This window comes from Acomys russatus, chromosome 9 (assembly GCF_903995435.1).
Source record: "Acomys russatus chromosome 9, mAcoRus1.1, whole genome shotgun sequence".
NCBI lineage: Eukaryota > Metazoa > Chordata > Mammalia > Rodentia > Muridae > Acomys > Acomys russatus.
In genome coordinates, this window is record NC_067145.1 from 8690453 (window position 1) to 8714505 (window position 24053).

The window sequence follows — 24053 nt, forward strand, 5'->3', positions numbered from 1 at the left end:
AAAAGGGGTGATCGAACTTTACTCACAGTAGCATAGAGCCTGGGGCTGCTGCAAATTTACAACCTCGAACACCAAGCTGGTGCTTAGGAGAGACTGCACTTACCATACCCAACAAGCAGCTCTGCACGCTGTGTGTACAGGTGTCGCCCCTGGAGTCTGGTAGCTGTCCCTGACCCATGGCTGCCTACTCCTGCCCGGCTTCGTGGGAGAAGAAGATTTAATAACAGATCACTAGCCAAGAAGGAATCTGAATGCCAAATTCTCACTGTTTTGATGATCCCTTTCGTGCCATCTTCAAATGGAAAAGTCCTGATGAGTCATCGTAGCCGGGCCCACCTGAATGGGAAGTGTTCCCTACGGGAAGCTTTCTCTCTCTCCCATCGGTCTGTTCTCCACAGTGGCGCCTACCCTCATCTTTCCTCAGACACCCTGGAACTTGCTGACCCACAATTGGTCATCTTTTGAGGATGTGTTTGTCACATCCTCCTCTCCATTCTTCTTGCTGTTTCTTCCTTTCTGGTCATGGCTGGTAAACCTCAATCATCCTGTATCTTTAGCCCCTGGAGCCTGGCTATATTATGCCATTAGGTAGGCAGTGCCTGGCATACCCTCCCTTTCTCTGTGTCTGTTGAAACCTCCTCCATCTTTAACTTGCCCACCCCGCCCCTCAACTTGGCCAATTTAGAACCCTTCCTGTGACTTTTCCTCGTGTTGTACATGTCAATTTTTCTTGTCTTCCTCCTCATTTTTGAGAGTCTTTCTCAGTCACAGCTCATTCTTTGCTTTGGGTTATGTCATGAATACTGTCTCTCTGATACTGTGCCTTCCTCCTCTTCTCTCAGGCTCTTGGGCTTTCACGTGCAATCTTATTCTTCACACCAAACTGCCATCTATGTGTTGCTGTCTGGGGTAGTTTGAATGAGAATGCGCCCCGTCCCCCCATAAGCTTACAGATTTGAATACTTGACTCCAATAGAGTGGCCTTATCTGAAGGAATTAGGAAGTGTGGTCTTGGTTGGAGGAAGTGTGTCACTGGGGGTAGGCTTTGAAGTTTCAAAAAATCCCTTCCAAGCCCAGCATCTCTCTCTCTTCCTGCTGCCTGTAGATCAAGATGTAAACTCTCAGTTACTCCTCCAGCACCATGTCTACATGCAGGCTGCCATGCTTCCCGCCATGATGATAATGAACTAAATTTCTGAAACTATAAGCCAGCCCTGATTAAATGCTTTCTTTTATGAGTTGCTATAGTCATGGTGTCTCTTCACAGCAACAGAACACTGACTAAGACACTGTCCCTCAAACCAACATCTATGGCTTAAATTACTTATATTAAACTTTAGCTCAATGTATTTAAGTTCAGCCTGGCTTCTCTTTTTAAATGTCACATGGTGTCTGAGAATGAGCGTTTGAATCGAACATTGTCTTTCCTTCAAACCTTTTCTTTTCTTTGGTATCTTAGTGATAGCCCTTCAAGGCACATATGTGCTCAGTCTGGAAATATGGGAATTGTCTTCAACCCAGTCCACCAGCAAAATGACCTGAAACCTCTCCCAGATCCACAGGCATAAAGAGCAGATCTCTGTTTCACTGCACCTGCCTGACTGTCTCACCTCCTGCTCGGGAGGTTGCACCACCCACGCCCTCACTCTCTGCTCATCATTCCTTCAGTCTTTTCAGCCTTCCCTCCTTCTGGAACCAGAGTTGCCTCTCAACAGACAGTCTCACCATATGTATCATTGCTTCCTTTGTTTAGATCCCATAATGGCTTCCTACAATATGCCTCACACTGCCCTTCAAGAACATGCCCTACAGCTCCTTTCTCATGTTGGTACCCTTCCCCCCATCACACTGCTCCTGACTCACATCCACCATTGTAAATTCTCTAGCAGATTCTGCTGTCTTCATTCTGACCAGATGTTCGCTTTTCCTCTCTTGCTCAGGTCATTTGTGCTGGCCTGTACTCTCATTTATTTCACTCAGAATCCTTGACATATGCCTACACCTTGGCATACTTCCATCACAATGTTTGTTTGTTTGTTTTTGTACAACTGCATATTTAAGTATCTTTTTTTCCTCAAGATGATAATGCATGACACAACCCACCATTGAGTGCTAAGTCCTCATTATAATTAATATTTATGCATGCCACCGAATTGAATGATATGAAAAATGCATAATTCTGGATGACCTGTTGGGTAGGATGCAAATTGCTTAACCTTTGTAGAAACTGCATTAAAATCCTATAAAATAAGGAGAATGGCCAAGGAAATAGAGACATTTTATGTGTATACCAGTTTTTCATCATCCATTATCTGTTGATTGGCAATTAGATTGGTCCCATTTCCTTGCTATAGTGAATAAAGCAGCAATAAACTTAGAGGTACAAATATCTCTGTGGTGGGGTGTGAGGTTCTCTGAGGATATGCACAGGAGTAGAGCATATGGATCATATAGTAGCTCTGCTTTTACCTTCACAAGGAACCCCCACACTGATTTCCATAATGTCAGTATTCCTTATGTCTTCAGCATTTGTGGTCAGATTTCCTGATGATGGCCATTCTGACTTGGGGCAGGTGGTATCTAAAAAATTCTAACTTTAAAAAATAGTTATTGGGTGTTTGTTGTGTGACATACCTTTCTAGGGGAGACAATACTCCAAATAGGGAGCCCACAACAGACCAAAGTACAGATACCACTAAAGTCCAAGTTGGTGAAGCAATGCGTTTTATTGGGTCACTTACAGGAATATGGGTGAAGGGTTACTTACAGGAGCATAAACAACTCACAGACAGCTGCATCTCCAAAGCCCGTGGCAGCATGAGTGACAGCTCATGGAGCTGGGAGATTGGAGCGTACTGAGCAGACTGAAGGCAGCTCAACAGCTTTGAGAATGTCCTTTCCAGGTGGCTTAGTTGCTCTACATCACTTCCAGCCTGCTCAGTTGCTTCCTGCTTCTTCAGGCTGCTTGGTTGGATCTGCTGCTTTGCAGCTTGCTTTTTCTGAGAATAATGCTTAAAAATCTTTACCATTACTCTTGTGGTGGGAGGGGCCTAGTGACTGATCAGCTTCAGGGACTTCCTGAAGCTTTTTGGAGTTGCTTACTTTCTGTCTTAAGGAGCTTCCCTACAGGATGGAATCATTTCCTGTTGAAGAAAACTGCCTGTTCAATTCATTAGCCCACTTGTTGAATGGCAGTTTTATTTCCCTGATATTTAGTGTCTGCAGTTCTTTGTAACTTCTGACTATTAACCCCTTGTCAGCTAGTACAGCTAGTAAAACATTTCTCCTATTCAGTGGGCTGTCTGTTTGTTCTGCTGTTGTGTAGGAACATTTTAAAACAAGGTCTTATTTATGTGTAAGCCTCTCAAGGCATACCAGTGGCCAGGCCACAACTATAGACTACCCTAACAGCCATTTCCAACCCCTCCACGATGCAGGAATTTCATCTCTGCCCTACAGAGAGAAAAAAAAAAACCTCCCAGCATCAGGCCACAAAACTCCACCAATCTCAAGCCACCTTGGAAAGCTTGCCCCCTCCCCTGAAGATACCTTGTATACAGCCTACCTCTTCATCAGTTCTTTTTCTCATCCAAGCAGAGGCAGCCCCCTTCTTGTGTTTTTCCCAATAAATCTCTTGCGTGAGGTTTGTTATGTGGTGTGACTTTGTGACATTCATTGGCTCCTGATCGCCAGAGCTGTAACACTTAGATTTTGTGTCTCTAGAACTTACTATACGGACCAGGCTGGCCTCAGACCTACAGAGATCCACCTGCCCGTGCCTCCTGAGTGCTGAGATTAGACATGCCCCACCATGCTCAGCCATAACTGGTTTAATCTCATGTAGTCCCGTCTATTGACACTTGGGGCTAATTCCTGTGCACTGATGTTCTGTTCAGAATATTCTTGCCTCACCCAGATCTTGAAGAGTGAGTCCTATTTGTCTGTCTAGGGATTTCAATGTTTCACCTTTTAAATTAAGGTCTTTGATCCTTTTTCAGTTGATTTTTGTATGAAGTGAACTATTTGACTCTTCTACAGATGGATATCCAGTTTTGCCAGGATCACTGGTTGGATAGGATATCGTTTTTTTCCGATATGTGTTTTTGTCTCCTTTATTATTACATTCACTGGATAGCTCTAAATTGGTGCTCATGCAAATGGCCCTGGTTAAACTAAAGGGGTCACCAAACCAAACCAAAAGGCACGAATCTGGAAAAGGGATTGGTAAAGATAGGGGTTTGTTAGGGATGGGAGGGAGACGAAAGAGGTGTTCGAGAGAAAGAGTAATCATAGTAATATGTGTGGGTATAGAGAGGACTGGACATTGCTGAAAGGCCCATGGCTAGAGTCATGAAGCCTCCAAGAGCACTGGCCCATCCCAGTTAGAGTCATGTAGCCACAGATAGGATTCCTCTAGAAGCCTTTAAAAGAGCCAGTGAGCTCATCCTTCTGGTTGCCACCATTTTATATGGATAGTTGATCCCTGCATGTAGACTGTTTCTGCAGAATAAATGCTCTTTGTTTTTACATGCTATTTGAGTCTGGTGTCTTCCTTCAGCAATTTTTTGATCCTTACAGTATGAAATTATCAAAGAACAAAACTAATCAACAAGAAAAGAAAATGACCAATAGACAACTCCGTATGGATAATGTGAAGAGATGATTTATGTCATTATATTTTAAGGTTGAGTTTTTAACTTGAGGACCAAAACATAACAGCAGAAGAGGAAACACACATGACAGCCTAAAGAAGGAATGGAGGGGAAAAACCATGTGAAGTACAGGTGGACAGGAATAGACTGACCCAAACAGACACTGTGCTTCTCCCACACTTAAGGTTATTCTGGCAGTACAGAGTTTCATACTCACCAATCCACCTGTCACTCATCCATACAGAGTACCATTCTCACCCATCCACCTGTCACTCATCCATACAGAGTACCATTCTCACCCATCCACCTGTCACTCATCCATACAGAGTACCATTCTCACCCATCCACCTGTCACTCATCCATACAGAGTACCATTCTCACCCATCCACCTGTCACTCATCCATACAGAGTACCATTCTCACCCATCCACCTGTCACTCATCCATACAGAGTACCATTCTCACCCATCCACCTGTCACTCATCCATACAGAGTACCATTCTCACCCATCCACCTGTCACTCATCCATACAGAGTACCATTCTCACCCATCCACCTGTCACTCATCCATCATTTAGCACCATGTATAGCCACTCATTCACCACCATCACCTCTTCATAGTGGATGATGTGTAAAGAGACACCATAGATAGTTTCATTCTGACTAAACTTTTCTTATATAAATGCATTTAAATTAAAGATATTTATGACATCACAGATATGGGCAATTTCTTACTAGATACTGCAGTTACTTTATACATTTCAGAGTTATAATAGGTATGCTGAAGATTAAGAAGTATTTTTTTTTAAAACAGAAGCATAATAACTTCAGGAAAAAAGTTGAGTAAGAAATGGAGTGAATTTATAGTATGGTATGAGAATATTTATACAGAGATAGTAATGTAGTGTTAATAGAACTGCCAAATGTGCTATAACTATATTGGAAAGATGAAGGGATAGACTTGAATGTGTGTGTGTGTGTGTGTGTGTGTGTGTGTGTGTGTGTGTGTGTGTGTGTGTGTTTTGAGGGTTTCAGTAAAATCATCACTCTTAATAATGGAAAGTCAATATATGGTATTTAAAACTGTACCTTATGAAATAGTAGTATAGATTTTTAAATTACAAAATGGTAACAAGGAAGTTATACAGTGTGTGTGTGTGTGTGTGTGTGTGTAACACACACATATGCATGACACAATGCAACTGTGGAGGTCAGAGTGCAACTTTGTGAAGTTGGTTCTCTCCTTTCATCTCTATGTGGGATCCAGGAATTGGACTCATGTCATGATGCTTTGTTTGACTGCATGCTTTTACCTGATTAGCTGTCTTGTTGGCTCCTTCACTAGAAACTTTGAAGACCTATTTGGCTTTTGAAACTATGTTCATCAACTGTAGAAAAATTAAAATTAATAAAAAAGGATAAATGACTTTCTTCCAAATATCCTAAGTGGAATGACCCTAGTTTCTGATGAGGTGTGGCTGATAGCAGTAATTGATCCGATGATGCTCACCTTCTCTCCTTTAAGGATGCTTTCCTTTTAAAAAATGACTATTACGAGAGCTTACTCTTAAAAGACAAAAATAGAGTATTCTAATAGCCTGTTTAGAACTTTAATTGGAGATTTAGCTGTGTCTTCTTCCAATTAACCTAATTGAAGTGAAACTCTGATTGGGTCCTGGGAGAGGGGGAGTTCCCCAGCTGAGGCCCAGAGAATGAGCAAAGTAGAAGCAGATGCTACCAAGGCTGGTGAATCAACTCCAGAGAGGTTTCAATTATTTACGTATTGACTGACACTTTCAGGGAATGTAGCCAGAAAAGTTCTGGGGGAAAAAGAGTAGGTGGTAGAAGGCCTCACCTGAGAGTTTAAATAAATGTGTTTTTATGGCTTCTGGCATTTTAATTGGAAGCTTGCAATCTTCTCGGGGGTGTTCAGGTATGGAAACATTGAAGGGTATGTGGGAAATTTGAGAACTTACAGGTCTCATCATTTCTGGAAACCTTTTTCTTTTTGTTTTTTTTTGGGGGGGGGGAAGGCTTTCATTGAGGAACCCCCTTTCTTAGTCAAATGACCCACCCACAATTCTTAGAGCACATCTTGGCTTCTGTTGGGTCAATGGCTTTGTTTCTATCTTAGATTCAGGTGTGCACTAAGAGTCTGTAGAACTTTCTCCAAATGCAGCTGTATAAATTCTATCTTCAAGTTGTTTGGGCTGTCTTGCACAGCACTGGGCACAGTGTTCACACTATCTGCTTCCTCTCAGAGGTACTATAGCTCTGCAAATACTATATTAAAGCCAGCCAACTATCCAACCAACCAACCAACCAACCAACCAACCAACCAACCACCACCCAACCAATCACCACCCAATCAACCACCACCCAACCAATCACCAACCAACCAACCACCACCCAACCAATCACCACCCAACCAACCACCACTCAACCAATCACCAACCAACCAACCACCAACCAACCAATCAACCAACAAACAAGCAAGTAGGCAAACAATAGGACCAGGGATATACGCCAATAGTAGTGTCAATGTACTTAGCACAATCTAGGCATTAGGTTTTTATTCATAGCATCAAGGGTGAAAAAGAAAAAAGAACTGACAAAAATTTACAAAAGACTAATGGGTATATAATATTATGGAAAGTACAACTTAATTTGTATTTTTAAGGTAAAGTATGGGTAGATATTACTATGTCTACTACAATGTATGTGGGGTCTCCAAAGTGATTAATGCCTAAGGCTGTTGGTGTGCATAAAATAACCCTGACTATATTTCTGGCATTGATCAAAGGACTTTCATTTTAAAGGGGCAGTTTTCTGTGCTTCTTTGAATGTGCCCCAGTACAGATGCTGAGGTCAATCTGATCCTCAACCTTCTCTAACCCAGCATCCAGCCCATGCTTTGAACTCCTTCTTTGCACCAAATTATTATTACTACTAGACTAATTGTATTTTTGATTGATTGAGAATTTCATACATGTATATAATGTGTTTTGATCTGATCCAACCCCCATTCTCTCGCCTCTAACTCCTCCCAGACTGCCCAGCCCTCAACTGCCAATAACTTTTCAGTTAGCAGTGGGACTACAGAATCTCCGATTGCATCCCTCCTGGAAATTTAGCTGGCTTTACCTTGTGCACGAAGCCACAACTGCAGTGAGTTCTTGTGTGCAAACCTCTCTGTTGTGTCCAGAGAACCTTGTTTTATAGCAATTTTCTTCAGTATTTGGCTCTTATAATCTTTTTGCCCTAAGGTGGTTTGAATGGGAATGACCCCCACTTTCTATTTAAATACTTGGTCCCCAGTTGCTGGAACTGTTTGGGAAATATTAGGAGGTGTTGCCTTGGTCAAGGAGGAAGTGTCACAGAGGGTGGGATTTGAGGATTCAAAAGATTCCTGCCATTCCTCAAGCTCTCTTTCTCTGCCTCAGGCTTATGGATCCAGACACAAACTCTCAGCTCCTTTGTTTTGCTATCATGGACTCTAAGCCTCTGAAATCATAAGCCAAATTAAACTCTTTAATAAGTTGCCTTGCTTATGGTGTTTTGTCACAGCAATGGAAAAATAATGAAAACAAAAGTTGGTATCAGGGAGTAGGTAGGTTATTGTGGTGACAGTCCTGACTATGCAGGCTTTTGGAGGAATGCAGAAGACTTTGGACTAGGAAAGCAGTTAACTTCTGTTAGCAGAGTTTAATGGGGTCATCATAGTATTAGTCTGGAAGATAGTAGCTCTGAGTGCAATGTGGACTAGGGAGGCCTAGCTCAAAAGGTTTGAGTGGAACAGTATTAGCAATTGGGCTACGGATGACTCTTTTGATATTTTAGCAAAGAACATGGCTGCTCTTGCTCTTATCCTAAGACTCTTCCTGAGGATAAATTGAAAAGTAATGGACTAATTTCCTTGGTAGAGCAGATCTCAAGACAGACTAATACTGATGCTCTCCATAGTTATTAGTAATCATTCTTATGTAGGTCCACATGAAAAAGAGCAAGCGGGGCAAAGGGGCAAAAGAAATAGAAAATATACAATTGGGGAGGCATCAGGAAATTTAATGCTGGAGCCAAAGGCTTGTGCTGAAAGGTACAAGAAGATTATGAAGAAGATTCCTTTGGGCAAGACACAATCCAGATAAATGCCCAACTTGTAAAAAGGAAAGGCCTAAGCAATTTTCTGTCCCTAATTGGCAACAAGAAGTCAAAACTGCTGCAGATAAGATTCAAGGTGTCAGGGTTCACCCCAAGTGGTCAGTCAGGCTTGGAATTGTTGTCTACCTCATCCAATTTCAGTCATGATGGAAGAAAGGTGTTGTGGAATCTTCCTCTGTGGTTAGGGAGAGCTGCTGGGGCCGGGTGTGTGGTAGAGGAGTCCCTGCATGAACGTCCTGAGAGGCTATGAGTGAAGCTATGAAAGCAAAGCATGGTGTGTTTCTGTGTCTACAAATGGTTCTTATGCTCTTTCCCTTGTTTGGTTGCTTTGTCCTGTTCTGATTTGTTTTTAACTTTTTGTTTTATTATTATTCCTTAGATTCTTGTTTATTATCTAAGGAGAGACAGAAAGGGTATTGTGGATCTGGTGGGACAGGACGGGAAGGGAAGGGAGGGGAGAGGAAGAGGAGAGGGGAGGAGAGGAGAAACTAGGAGGAGTAGGCAAAGGGAAAAACCATAATCAGAATATATTGTGTGGGGGGAAAACCCCAACTACTTTCAAAAAGAAAAAGAAAAAGGGCAAGTCTAGATTGCATTAGGCACCCTAAGATGTTAAAGGTGCCAGAGGCATAGGGTGTGGCACACATAGTGTGGAACCAGCCTGAGAGAAGTGTGCATCTTACAGGGAGTAAAGCTCAAGAGATGGAGCTCTTTAAGCCAGTTGACGTTACACAGAGAGCTCTAGGCTTTGAAGTCTGTCGTGTTGGGCTTCGGTCTTGCTCTGGCCCAGTATTCTTTTTACTATGTCTCCACACCTGCCTTTTGGAATCATGATAAATATACTGTGCCATTGTGTGTTGGAAATATGTAATTTTATTTATTTATTTATTTATTTATTTATTTTTTACAAGAATCACAATTAAGAGATTGCTGTGACTCTCAGAAGAGACTTTGGACTTTTAAATTGTGTTAAGATTATGGAAGACCATGGGGGCTTCTGAAGTTGGACTAAATGCATTTTTCCATTATGTGCTCACAAGCTTACAGAGGCCAAGGAGTGGAATGTGATGGTTTGAATGAGAATACTCATATATTTGAATACTTGCTCTCCAATTGGTGGATCTGTTCGGGAAAGTTTAGTAGGTGTGCCTTGTTGGAGGAAGTTTGTTACTTGGGTAGGTTTAAGTTTTCAAAAAACAAAACAAAACAAAACAAATCAACAACCAAAAAAACCCCCATGTAATTCCCAGTGTTCTCTCTCTGCGTTTTTGTTGTACATCAGGATGTAAGCTTTCCACTGGCCAGTTATTCTGCCACCAGGGGCTCTAGCCCTCTGAAACTATAAATCTAATTAGGCTTTTTCTTTTATAAGTTGCAACGGTTATAGTGTTTTATCATAACAGTAGAAAAATATTGCTTCAATACTTCAATAGAAAAGCATGCTCAATTTCCTACAATAATTGCTGAGCCTTGGAGGAGGGGTGTGATATAGATGTTACACTCCTTTAAGGCTGAGCATGCCAGTCTCTCTTTTTAAATTTTTATTATTTGTGTGTGTGCGTGAGTGTCTCTCTATGCAGTCCTGCCTGTCCTGAAACACACAGAGTAGACCAAAGTGATCACGAACTGACAGAGATCCATCTGCCTCCACAATCCCAGTGGTGCCATTAAAAGTGCCGATTACCATGCCTGGTCACCAAATTGTTTTTAAAGATGATAGAAGTTGGTGGATTTAAACTGAGCCAAGCAGTCTGGATTTATTATTTTTGATATGAAATATGATTCAATTATTCAAAATACTATTCAAATATTCAATTGTGGTTTTATGACATCTCAAAATTTTATATTATATATTCTTAAGTCAGAGAATAGTTTGTCATGTTCGTTTTTATTTATAATAAAGGAAAACTATTCCTCACACATAAATTAGGTGGTAAAGTATTCATCACAGAAGATGAGTTTAGAAATCACTGATGATCAGGTCAATTTTTAATATATTACTTAATATTTTTAGGCATCACAAGTGGATGCTTTTCTACAATGCCCAAGGCAGTAACAGAAAACTCTATGGTCTATTAGCATTAGCTTGGAAGCTTTGACATTCTGAGATAATTCTCAGCTCTTTCTAAATCTCTGTAAAGCAGCAAGTCAGGGAAGAACCTGGTGTCTTTGTCAAGCTTCTCATCCTGACCTTCTGAGACTGAGGAATAAGGACAGTGACATCAAATGTGACCATTACACTTCTGGCTCATGTTGTGTTGAGTGAAAAGACAGACAGGGATGGCTAAGACAGAGAATCACCATATTCTCTCACGGTTGACACTTGTTTTTAAACTCTATTTTATTTGGAGTATTGAAGCCTTTACCTCCATTCTACCAACCCCTTTACCCTGGATATGAGAAAGAAGGTTAGCGGGGAGAGGGGGCACAGGCCCCTTCACTTCTCCCGGCTGTTTAGTGGGTTATTTTGGGGGGCAATACCAATCTCTGTTAACAGCAAATGCAGTAAGTAGTCTCCTCTGAGCTACTTACTGTGTTAAAAGTTTCTCTCCAAGACTCTAGACTGATCATCTCTGGTCTCTCCAAACTACCACATGGCACCCTTTCTCTCTGTGGGTTCTCTCGTATTTATCTCTCTCAGAGTCCTAGACCACACCCCTCTTCATGCCAGCTGGCAAAGACCACACCCTGCAGGAGACAATAATCAGCTGTGCACATACTAAAATCCCAAACTTAAATCCCACACTTGGTGTTAAAACAAAAATGTATTTACATAACATAACTGAATTTACAAAGACACCAAAACTTCCATTATAGATGAATGTCCTAGTTAGGGTCACTATTGCTGTCATAGAACACTGTGACCAAAAGCAAATTGTGGAAGAAGGGGCTTATTTGGCTTATCTTTCCACATTACTGTTCATTGTCAGAGGAAGTCAGCACAGAAACCCATAAAAGGTAGGAACCTGGATGTAGGAGCTGATGCAGAGGCCAGGGAGGAGTGCTGCTCACTGGCTTGCTCAGCCTGATTTCTTATAGAAGCCAGGACCATCGGTGCAGAGATGACACTGCTCATAATGAGCTGGGCTCTCCCCCATCAATCACTAATTAAGAAAATGCCCTACAGGCCTCTGTACTGTCCAATTTCAAGAAGACATTTTCTTAATTGAGGCTCCCTCCTCTCAGATGACTTTAGCTTGAGTCAAGTTAACATAAAATTATTCAGTGCACTCAGGAATCCGTCTGCTCCTCCTTCTTCCTTAGGTGACCAGCTTTAAGCTTAGGTGATGCTTTACCCGATTGTTGACATTGTCTTAGTCCCATGAATAGTCCGAGATGAGTTTCTGCTCCTCACAGGAAGTAGGGCTCAAAGTATAAAATTAAGTCTAATTAAAGAAAAATAGTAAAAAAAAAAACTTTAAAAATTTATAATCGAAGCTTTGTAGCTGATAACTTCCCACAACTGTAGTCACCTTATGGATCAATTGGGTTTTCTAGGATTATCTCAGATGCCACACTATTGGGATGAGGTACATCAGTGGGTGCTAAGGAGCAATGAATGTCCCTTCTTCCTTCATATCTGTGTTGGTCATCAATGTCTATCACTATAACAATACCTGAGTACTGCAGAACTTTGTCTCTGGACATACCATGGCTATTTCTATCTTGAGTCATCAAAATCAGAGCGGGCTTGAGCATTGGACCTATTCACACTTACCCATGGAAACCGGGGAGGCTTAGGAAGTATCTTAAGGCCACGAGACTCCTACAAAAGGATGTATGAATATTTAACATTTGCGGAGAGGGAAGGAGATTCTCTCATTGGTTCACCAGCTAGACTTGCATAGATTAGTTACTTTGGCCTGGCGTGAGCGTCTTATCTGGGCTTACTAGATATTGTTAACATCTCCCCAGGAAGAGTCATGTAACACTGAGATAATCAGCTTAAGAAGGGAGAGAGCTTAGCTTTGCATTTGTTTTTAAACATTTTAGCTCATGTCACTCGGCCTTCTTGCTATGGGCCTACAATGGCATAGTATGTCATAGCATAGTTTGTGGTAAAGGAGGCCTGTTCACCTCCTGGTAACTAGGAAGAAAAGAGGGAGATGATGGGAGGAGGAGATGGGATCCAGGGTCCCAATATCTTCTTCAAGGGCATTCTTCCAATGACCCAATGACCTTGTTCCACTAGGTGCCACCAGCTAAAGGACATATTGCCTCTTAATAGTGCAGTGGGCTGGAGTCTAAGCCACTGACACACAGACCTTTGTGGGATATTCAAGATCCAAACAACGGTCTCACCTTCTACTTTACTCCCAGTATCTTCATTGCTGAAGGACAGATAAAACGTGCTCTCTGTTCCTCTCCCTGCTACTTGACAGGGGTCCAGTACAACTGGTACTCGGTGTATCAATCTTGTCAAGATTGTACTCACGTAAACAATTAGAGCTTTTGCAGATCTGGTGGAAGTTGATATTTCTTGGGGATATTCTTTTCTTAATAACACTGTTCTAATTTTATAATACAAACTAGTTGGGTAATTGGGGCTAATGAGTAGAAATTTGCTTTTCAGCCTTTCTTTTGCCCTACAGAGCCTTTGAACTGATCTCATGGAGAGTAATGACTTTAGGGCCACAGCCATCATCATTAGAATTTGAATAAAGAGAAAATTCCCCTTTTTCCCAATAAATATTCACTCAAATGGACATGTGTGCAATGCAGAAAATGTGGGGTTCATGGCAGACTTTCAGAGTCTGCATTTAAAAAAAAGTAAGTTTAATTAGAATTCTTGTGATGGGGACCTACAGGCAAATGGTCCTACGTACTTTGTTCATGAAATAGAATTGATACTGTCTAATGCACAGATACTTTATTAAGTAATATATATGATAGTTATTTCTAAAGTGCTGTATAAAAGTATGGCATTATCAGGCAGCTAAAGAAATTTAAAAGCTTTAATAAAACCTATCCTTGACTGACTGTATGAAGACAGTTTTTAACCAATGTGCAAACAAGAGATGTTCGCCTTTAAAAGTTAGGTTTTTGAGACTAAATGGCGCAGGAAGCAATAAAGATGATCTAACATGTCAAGGGAGACATTAAAAAAAAAGGAATACGTATATTATAGCAAGAAGTAGGAGGCTATCTACTTCTTTTAAAGAGCCATATCTATTCATAGCATATTTGAAAAAGTATTGGATTTGAGAATATGAAGCCTTGGAAAGTACTCTAAAGAATCAGGTGTCATTCGGTACAAATTGTTTAGTGGGGCAAACTATTATTAATAATGGGACAGTAAGTCACAGCAGCCCTTGGTGAAGGGCATGTGTCTGTTTTGTCTAGCGTTGTGCCTTGTCACATTGATACGTGCCTCGAGCATAGGGCATACAAGATTGCTGAAGAATGAGCATGAAAGTCTAGTGCTTAATGTCTGAACTGTGTGAGCAAGGAGATGCCTGCCTGCTGACTCCAGTTCATGAATGGAAAATGAGAGCTAATTGTAATAGCAGGTCGAGTCTTTTAACTTCTCGACTTACTGCAAAATTTGAAAGCCCCAAGAAGAGAAGGCTCTTCCCAGATGTCTGGAGTGAGTATTCGACAAAACTTAGAAATGAAAGAGAATAGCCTTCACCAAAGAACTTCATCTCTTAGGTTTGGGATAGCACAATGGCCAACATTACTCTATTGGTGATGGTTTTGTAGGGTATTCCCACTTCGGAAGTCTAAGATCTTACTTAGGAAATCAATGAAAGTTGCAATTGAGTAGCAATGCCTACCCTGGGGTTGGAGTAAGAGATGTTAGACAAATAGCCATTGAAATGGCTTTTAACCTGAAACAAAGTTTGAACTTGTAAATGACTTCTGACTGAAAAAAAAAAAAAAGATATCCCGAAAATTGTTGTGGAATGTGGTTTATTATAGTGATTGAAACTGAGGAGGGGGAGGCTTTGGAGAAAGCAGTGTGAGATCATCAGAAATTGAAGTTTCAGATGGCAAAGATCCTTGGTGCTCAACAGTTACACATGGGCTGACTTATGTAGCCTAGTCTCCTTCCACTTAGTTTGGGCCCAAGTGGTTGAGACGTACCAGCCAGAGCTATCTTGAAGACAGTGTGCTTCCCAAGACGTCCGTAGAAGAGGGAGAAAGGCTACAGCAGTTCTGCTGTGACAAGAGTGAGAAATCCTAACAGTGGCATCTGGGGCTGTCTCTGACTCTTTTGCCTACAGGTGGGGGGACCCTTTACCTCCTACTGGGTTGCCTTGTCCAGCCTTGATGTGATGGGTGTGCCTGGTCTTATTGTAGCTCTTTATGCTTTGTTTGGTTGATGTCCCTGGGAAGCCTGGTCTTTTCTGAGAGGAGGTGGAAGGGAGGGAGGATCTGGGGGAGATGGGGGGTGAGTGGACCGTGGAGAGTCTTGAGGGAGGAGAGGGAAGGTAAACTGCGCTTGGGGTGTAACATGAAGGAAGAATTTTTAAAAGGAGAAGCAATCAACACTATGGGAGACTTCAGTTTTTTTAGTTGCGACAAACAGGGTGGTTTTTCCCTAATCCTTACTAAAAACACAACAAAGAGTGGTTTATTATTGCTGGGAACAAGCAAAAGAAACCTACCATTTTGTTTTCAGACTCCATTTGATCACGGAGAGCAACTAAGTTCAAGGTCCCACGCCCTAGAGGAACTGGGGACTTCCCAGTAGACTAACAGCTTTTGCTGTCAGGAAATAGCTGCCTGAGTCCAGACATCTCAGGAGAACTTGTAAGGAGTGAGTTGTCTGAATCCAGGCATTTCAAGGACAACTTCTCCATCTTCCTGGCAGGGTCAACTAAGTTCATGTCCTCAGACCCAGAAACCTACGCCTATACTGATTGATGGACACTCCCTTGCTCAGTCACTTCTGTCGAAATATGATTGGGCAACGCTCCACCACTCTCCTGCTCCCCCTCAGTTTATGGTTTCATTCTTTAAATACACCGTACATGATGACCCCTTCGGGGTCAGAGTTCAGCTCTGGAGTCTGTTGGTGCCCTGATGGATCAGTAGTGCCTTGGTTACAGTAAAACTTTGTCACCTGCATTGACCTACGGTTTGAGTCACGTCGGGTTTAAGTGGTTCTCACGACAATTACAGTGAACAGGAAAGGCTCAGTCCTACTTAAATGTCTGCTGGGTTCTGCTTCATGCACTGTTGCCTGCGCTTCCCACATGTCTTACCATATTGGGTTAGGGAACTTGACCAGCATTCTTCAGTCTTGGCTGGCTCTGTCTATCCTTAGGGGTGACACAGTTCTGAGGGTGATAGAGTTGGAGTGATGTGGGGGTGCTGGGTGGGATGAGACGTGGCTCTAGAGCACAGTATGTACTGCTCTGCAATATTTCTAAGAGCCACGTTTCCTCTTGCAGGCTTCTGTTTCTGAAAACATAACCTTCAACCCAACTGACAAAATAACAAACACAAGGAGAACCACAAAAAACAAAACAAAACAAAACAAAACAAAAAAACCGGAATCTTTATCGCATTCATACCTTCTGATACTATTTGAATTTCCTAAACCCAGGCCCCTCCAATTATAATGCTCAATAATGCTTAAGTGTCCTTTCTTTTTTTCTTTCTCTCGCTAGTCTCCTTGATTTCTTATTGCTTGCTTGCGGGCCATTTGCTTGAGTCATCTCAGCAATAGGGTCACATCTTTAAACACTTGGTCCCCAGCTAGGTGGCGTTGTTTGTGGGTGTTACGGAGCTGTCAGAGGTGGAGCTTTGCTGGCGGAAGTATGGCATTGCATTGTGGGAAGGCTGTGGGAGTTTATCCCCTTGGCCCACTTCTAGTTTTCTCTCCACTTCCTGTTTCCAGCTTAAGTGGTGATCTCTTTGCTTCCTGCTCCCATCACCTGACGTCAGGCTTCCCCCTACCACTCTGGAACTGTAAGCCCAAAGCACCCCTTTCTTCCCTAAGTTGCTTTTGATCATGAGATTTTTTTTTTTTTTTTTAATCACAGGTACAGAAAAATAGCTAACACTCCTCTCGTCCAGAGAGACGGGAAGATGTCCTAATCTAGCCCATTGCTCTACTTTCCACAGCACACTGTGCATCCTCAACAGAATATGCTAGGAACAAACAAATGAATAAATGAAAATCTCCTAGGCACCGCAATGTGTTCTACTAGCTAAAAATAATTATCAAACAGCCGCCATATAAATAGGAGGCAGCTTAAGAAAGAATGAGACGCGAAGCATCTCAGCGCCAAGTTGCCTGAAAACACTTCACTTACTCTTCGTATTAGGGTGTTGGATTTTATTCTTATTTTGCTCCAGTCTGCCTCTTGATTTTTCTTTCTTTCCGTTTTAAATGATAGATCCACAGACAATTGTTTTTTAAAGGAATGAAATAAAGGATGGAGATTTGGAAGGAACACAAATATAGAACTGCCACTTTTTTATCTGAAGCAATTACTGTTGGGGGATAAACAACCTTCTTCCCAATACAGCAATGCTATAAATAACAGCAGAATTCTTGGTGTCCCGGCAGCATGATGCATAGGGCAGTGGCAGTGGTATAGACTGCTGCCTGAGAGAAAGGATGGTTTACAAGCTACGTACTCCATAACAAACTAGCTTTAGTCAGGTATTCAAGAAGTTGAAATGCTGGATTCATAAAGTTAAAATATGTCAAATACGTTAAAGAAAGAAAAAAAGCAACAACAAAAAAACCAAACCCTTCATTAATTACAAACAATAGTTGAGAGAACTGGGGAAAAAAAAAACAAGTTAGAAAAAAAACCAGTTTTATTAAGTAATATCATATAAATAACATTACAAAAATTGATTTGCAAAAGGCATATTTACTTCGTGAGAAATCACTTTTTAAAGTTGCATCCTTTTCAACTTTTATAAGACTAAGAAAGAAAACCAAATAAAAGGAGCCATGTCAAGGAGTGTGTTATCTGCCGTTTGACTACATCATAAGGCCCAGCCACACTGAGCTAAAGGGTCATTGTTTCCAGCTCATTCTTCTAACACAGGAAGCTTGCCATGTGAAGTGTAGGGTTACGAAGATCTGCCTAACTGGACATGAGGACGAAAGCCAGCGCCATTGCTTCCACCCACCCTTTTATCTTGCTGAAGACAGCAATGGGTATCGGACTCCAGCCAGTTGGTCTTCAAAAGGTGGCACGTGCTTCAATTTATACTTGAATTGTTTTTTTTTTTAATTAAGTACAGTTAACACCAGAAGCCTTTATTTCTTGGTTTAAAAATCACAAGTCACAGTAGGAGAACGCCAAACTGCTTTCACTTGGTATGATCGAAGGTGCACACGATGCTTATTACAAGGCCTATTCTGATGCAGCTTCCTTTCAAAGCAGCGAAAATAATTGCAAACAGACAGCACAGTGGATATGAAGTGTTCCTGTCTTTCTTCTGAGCAGATCTACTAGACATTTGCTGCACAAGCATTCCCTGTGGGCGCCAAGTGATTCTACATATGGGTTTTTTTTTTTAATAAACACTAAACTAATAGATCATAGAAAACTAAAAGCTTACAGAAGGTACATATATATTTACATAAATATCATAGCCTCACAAGAAAGCCCAACTCTCATTACAGTGGAATGCTTTTTCTACAACACTGAGTCCATGCCTCATTTGTCAAATAACCTCATTTGAAAGGAAATTTGAGTTTGTGGTCCATGAGCTTTTTTTTTTTTTTTTTTAAATGGAATTAAGCAACTTATAAAAGGTCTTTTGAAATTAATCTAATAACCGGGTGAGTCCTTGGCTAAGTGCCTCAGTACTGTCTGAAATATGGTGGGTAATAGCCTTTGTTTCCATTTGACCTCCTTTTAACACTTTCATCTGCTGGCTCTCTCAGGCTAATGTTCCCCCCAAATTAAAAAACGAGAATGCATCATAAATAAGGTATTACAAAATGGCAAGATTAAAGATTGTCTCAGCAATGCTTAAATTAAGTCGATGATGCAGAGACCGTAAACTCCGGGCTTTAAAAATGAGCTATTTCTTTATTAACTTTTAACAAGTGTGTGAGCCAGTGTATTTGCTTTCTAAGAGTGCACTGCTCTTTACATTAAATATAGCCAGGGCCTGGTATTTTTAGTAGAGAATTATCCCTTTTGAAAATTATTTCATAAAGACATCAAAGGAAGATTTAAAATGCTGCAACCATGATCGTCACTGAACTCTGAGCAGACCACCGTGTAACTCTATCTTCTGCGAAAGAAACATGCTTGTCAGAGCTTAGGGCGCAGCCCATCTTCCTGGGAGACTCACGTACTAGTTATTAATCTTTCTGCTTGTGTAATCTGATAAAGAAGGTTGGGTGTAGTGTTAATTTAAATACAACGAGCTGACCGTACCTCGAGCCCCTTCTACAATGTGACAATTCAAAAATGATTTCATCTACATAAAGTAAAACTTAAAGTGGCAGGAGAAGATGGCGGTCTCCACAGACAAACTATGAAAGCAGAATAGATAGCCTGAAAGCAGAATGTGGAAATTAAAATTACACAATGGTTATATATATACACACACACATATATGTATATATATACATATATGTGTGTGTGTGTGTGTGTGTACATCCTTCAAAATGGCAGAGATTTTGACTTTTGAGAGTGTTTTTCCAAAGTAATGATACTGCTTTAAGCCTAGTAATCAGGGGCTAAGAGAATTTATCTGATGGTTGTATTCCAGAGGACAAGGGGTTTGTTTGGTAAGGACAAGCACCTCATTTAAATATTTATCTTACATCCAGGACTTTTTCTTTCTTCCTTTTTTTCTTTCTTTTTTTAAATCTATATGTTTCTATCGTGCTACAGAATCCAAGAACGTGCCATTGATATTTTATAAATCCCTCTCCTCAAGGAAATACCTGTGTCAGGATAAAGCATCCTATGTAGACTATTATTCAGGAACAGGGGACATGCAAATTACATAATGGAATCATTAGAAAGTTATTTTGGCTTCTCAAAACTCAGATGCGTCTCAGATCCAGAGTCAGTTTCTTGTATAACACTTTGAGAAGTGGAAACGAGAACTAAGCCACATATTTTTATCCTGAATTATAATGAAATCACCCAGCTTTGTTCCATCCGAAAATAGAGTAATTTTCTAGCTGAGACTCTAGAATGCAAGCTTCGGGAAGCTGTGCTGACAGCGCCCAGATCTCCTCTCCTAGGGTCTTAGGAAACTGCACCTCGCCTTTTTCCCATTTCACGTATTTACTTATTTGGTTTAAACCTCATGCACAATGGCTCAGTGTTCTTTAAGATCTCAGCTTACTATAGGAAGCATCATCAGAGGTTTGAAGAAACTCTGTTGAAAAGAAGTTAAAAGAAAGTAAGTTAGGCAGGCGTCAGTGCTCTTGAAACAACCCTTTCTGCTAACTGACCTGCTTATGTTCAACAAAGCAAAAGCTGAAGCCTGACCCCTCCCCGCTCCCGCTCTCCTGCTAGCCTCGTTGCCTGTGTCTAAGATCAAGACACAAACAACACGAAGAAAGAGCGAAAATCATGCCCTGCCCGCGCAAGAACAACATTTCATCTTGGCTTAGGACTTATCACAGAAAGAAATCTGCCTATGGGGAGGCTCTCCACCTGGCGTGGCGGTGGGAAGAAAAGCAGAGAGAGGTGGGCCGCAGTTCTCACTCTGTGTGTGGCAGCTCTTGTAGGAAAGTGTTTCTCTGAAGCCGACACCTACAGGGCTCAAATAATTTAGTTTCTTGTAGATTCGCTTCACCAACAATCTCTGTGATAAGACGTTAAACAGCTATTTCAATATTAAGTCACACTCATCTATTCTTCGTGTAATGTGTGATTTTCAGGGTGAGATAAAAATATTTTGGCTAATTACAGGTCAGATGGCTCAACTTCCTTCCAATAAATGCTTGAAGTCAGAGGAGAGGTCAACTTTATCCCAAATGTTGGAAATTGCTATTGTCAGCTCTTGGAAATTTAATACCACATTTCACACCAAAAGCTCAAAAGGGCAGCTTTTGATGATATTTAAGAACTATGTTTCTTGGTTCAACTTGTCACATGATGTAAGACATAAGACAGAGTACTCTAATTTTACAATAAGCCGTGTATGGTGCTGGTCCGTGCTATAACTAGTAACTTATTAATTTTCTCTACTTACCTGTGAATATGATACATACTGGCCCACTCGAGCAAAGCCATCTTGTAACATTTGTTTGCATTCCTCTCTCTCTCTCTCTCTCCCCCCCCCCTCTCTCTCTCTCTGTGTGTGTGTGTGTTGTGCATTTGAAAAAGTAGGAAATAGAACCTTAGAAGCTAGAAGTAACCTAAGAATGAAACACTCCTTACTCTTCAGGGCATTCCATCACAAACAGAAAACCATTCAGGAAATACAAAGGACAATGTGGTTGTAAATGAATTTTTTTTTTAAAAACCGTAACTCAAATTCCACATTTCTCTTGTTTTACAGGTGCCACCTTTACTTCCTGGGTAACATACCTATCTAAAAGCCAACCAAAGAGCAGTGTTTTTCTAAACAGAAAACGTGTTGATAAAGCATTACCCTGAAATGGAAATGATACTAAAATTAACTCTATAAAATTAACATTAATTGAAAATAAATTCCTATGACTAATAAGAGAAGTCAGCACATTCTTAAGTATATATTATATATGTATGTACAAAGCTTTTTTTTTTTTTTTAAGTTTCAAATGATGTTTTCATTACAGTACTTTGGAAATTTCTGATGACTACACAATGTGAGACTCTAATGATGAGAATCATTAGGATGGCCATATGAAATAGATGATTTGAACCTGCCAGAAGGATTAGCTTGGTTCATTTGGGTCCCCTGGATAATAACTGACTAAGTGAGCCTAATTGCATAATTAGAGCAATAATAGATGGATGGATTTTATATTACTTTTCTGTCATAGTTGAGACCATTACTTTATCACCATTTCAAAGATGAAAATGGCAGTATTGCTACAGCAGCCAACTTAAAAACAGTGGGAAGCTATGACTGCTTTTGGAAACCAACTGCCACTTTAACAAGAGTCTTAAGCACTCTTGCTGAAGGAAGTCCAAGCTCTTCTTTCGTGAGCATTTCAGAAACATGAAATGCAGTTTTTTGCCAGGATCTCAGTGCCGTTCATTTATCTCCCTTGTTGGAGTGAAACTATACGGATGTCTTCTAAGGCAAAGGGCAGGGGTTAGGGTCACGTGTGGCTGGGTCTAACCTTCCCTTCGGACTTCAGGTGGGATATTTGATCTAACCTACTAAGTCAAGTTAATTATATAAGATGCATTTGAAGAATATGAATTACTGTACTTCACACTGCTACTCTCAGGTATAGTAGGATAATAGTGACAACAACTACAGACAAAGAGTTAATATTTGCCTCAGGAATTTTCTCAAGAACTTTTATATGATTAGACTTATTTCTCATTTGTTTACTGATAGTTGAAAAAAAAAAAAACCCTCAGGGATCTGTGATACAGTTGGTGGCACAAACCTTTGAAATTTGCCAAATATTTCCTTTGTTAATTTTTTTTTTTTTTAAAAAGCTATTTGTCCTTTTCCCTTCGTTTGGTGTGATGGTGACCTTTCTCACATGCAACAAATCATGAGTGTCAAGGCACACTGCCTTGTTTTGTTTGTTTGTTTCTGTCTTTGAATGTTACTATTTGATTTGCTTCCAGATCATCTTAACACACAGAAGGCTTTGATTTTTATGAGTAGTTGTTGGTGCCAGAAACACCTCTTCCAGCACAGACAGGATGCCCCAGATGCCACTTTGACACACATACACCCTCACACACCCTTCCATAGCCAGTTATCTCCTCGAGAGCTGACAGACCAAGGACAATGCCCAAATTGTTCCTTCCTTTTTTTTTTCTTTTATGCTAAAACTATATTTTTATCATTAAAGTATGATCCCTTCTCCCATTAGCATGTGAAATGCACAGTTGTAGCATTTGGCTGACCAAAGGCCATGTACAAAAATGGAGTCCAGGCCAGCAGTAAGGAACGTGTGGCCAACCTGCCATAAGAGAACAAAGGAAAAAAAACGCTGTTCCCTCCTCTCCCCGTGTGCCTGCTGGGCTAACTTGGTTAACTGCACGAACTAAAAAATAAAAATTTTGCCTCTTGGAAGCTCATAAAAGTGTACTAGAAAAAAAGTCTCTAACATTGGATCCGCACGAACTGCAGCCATGGACTTTTGGAACGGGTACAACAGAGAACCCCTCACGGAAGAGTGGATAAATAGAAAGGAATAGCCACTTCACATATTCCAGTGTCGTCTTGGAAAATGAAAAAGGCAACAGGTTAGGAATCTTTGTCACTATCCATCCCTCCGTACATGTCTGCCAGCTTTTTGAACCGAGGGCCCCAGTCACTCAAATAGTCATAATCTTGGTCTCCATCTGTGGTCACTGACTCGAGTGAGCTGAGGGAGTCGGCCACCGAGCCGGTGCCTTCGTAGGCATAGGTGGCCAAGGAGTCGTAGGGAGGGGCTGTTGGGTCTGTGTCATTTTCCTTTAACCTTTGGTTAATGAAATCTCTGACATCGGTGTTGTCGCGAGCTGTTGGAGTCCGTCGCGGTAGAAAAAGAGCTTCAGGCACAATGTCCCTGCGCGATTTGCTGTCCTCCATGGCTTCGGGGTTCCTCAGGGTTCCGATATCAAAGGCCTGGGTGTCTTCCTCTCCGCCACCTTCGTCGTTGTAACTAACAATGTTATCTCTGATGTCCTCTTTGGAAATGATCAAAGGCTCTTTCTTTCGCTGCCGCCTCAGAGCTGCGAACAGCACCACTGTCACTGGAAGCAGAAAGCAAAACAGAAGGGAAGGAAAGTTAATTTGCCACCCAATTAACGTCGGGAAGATACACTGCTCCAACCTGCAGCTTTAAAAGTTCACTTGAAAATGCAGGCTCAACTTTCCCCAGCACTAAGGATGAACTTGTCTCCATCTGTAATCAGATCAGGACCCCGGGATGGAGTATTTTAAAGAAGGCTATATTTTAACAAGGGGATAAAATATCGTCATATTTTGTCAGTACTTCTTTCTTTTTTCCCTTTGAAAATGCAAACTACTTTCAAGGTAGGAAAATAATAATGATAATAATAATAATAATAATAATAATAATAATAATAATAATAATAATAATAATAAAAATAAATAAATAAATAAAAAACGGAGCCACAGAGAAAGCACTGCAAGAAAAGTGGAAATTATGCCAAGCACCTAAAAATG

At 41.0% G+C, this 24053-nt stretch overlaps 1 protein-coding gene across 2 annotated transcripts in view; it reads right to left on the reverse strand.

Moving 5' to 3' along the window:
• Nucleotides 1-22866: 22866 nt before the first annotated feature.
• Nucleotides 22867-24053, reverse strand: part of Cdh6 (cadherin 6) — a 134713-nt gene continuing 133526 nt past the window's right edge. The window contains exon 12 of one of the 2 annotated variants that reach the window (XM_051150980.1): nt 22867-23617. In XM_051150980.1, the coding sequence (XP_051006937.1) occupies nt 23127-23617 (491 nt within the window). In that variant the 3' untranslated portion in view covers nt 22867-23126. The remainder of the gene's footprint in view (nt 23618-24053) is intronic. The other variant, XM_051150981.1, reaches the window with a different exon arrangement.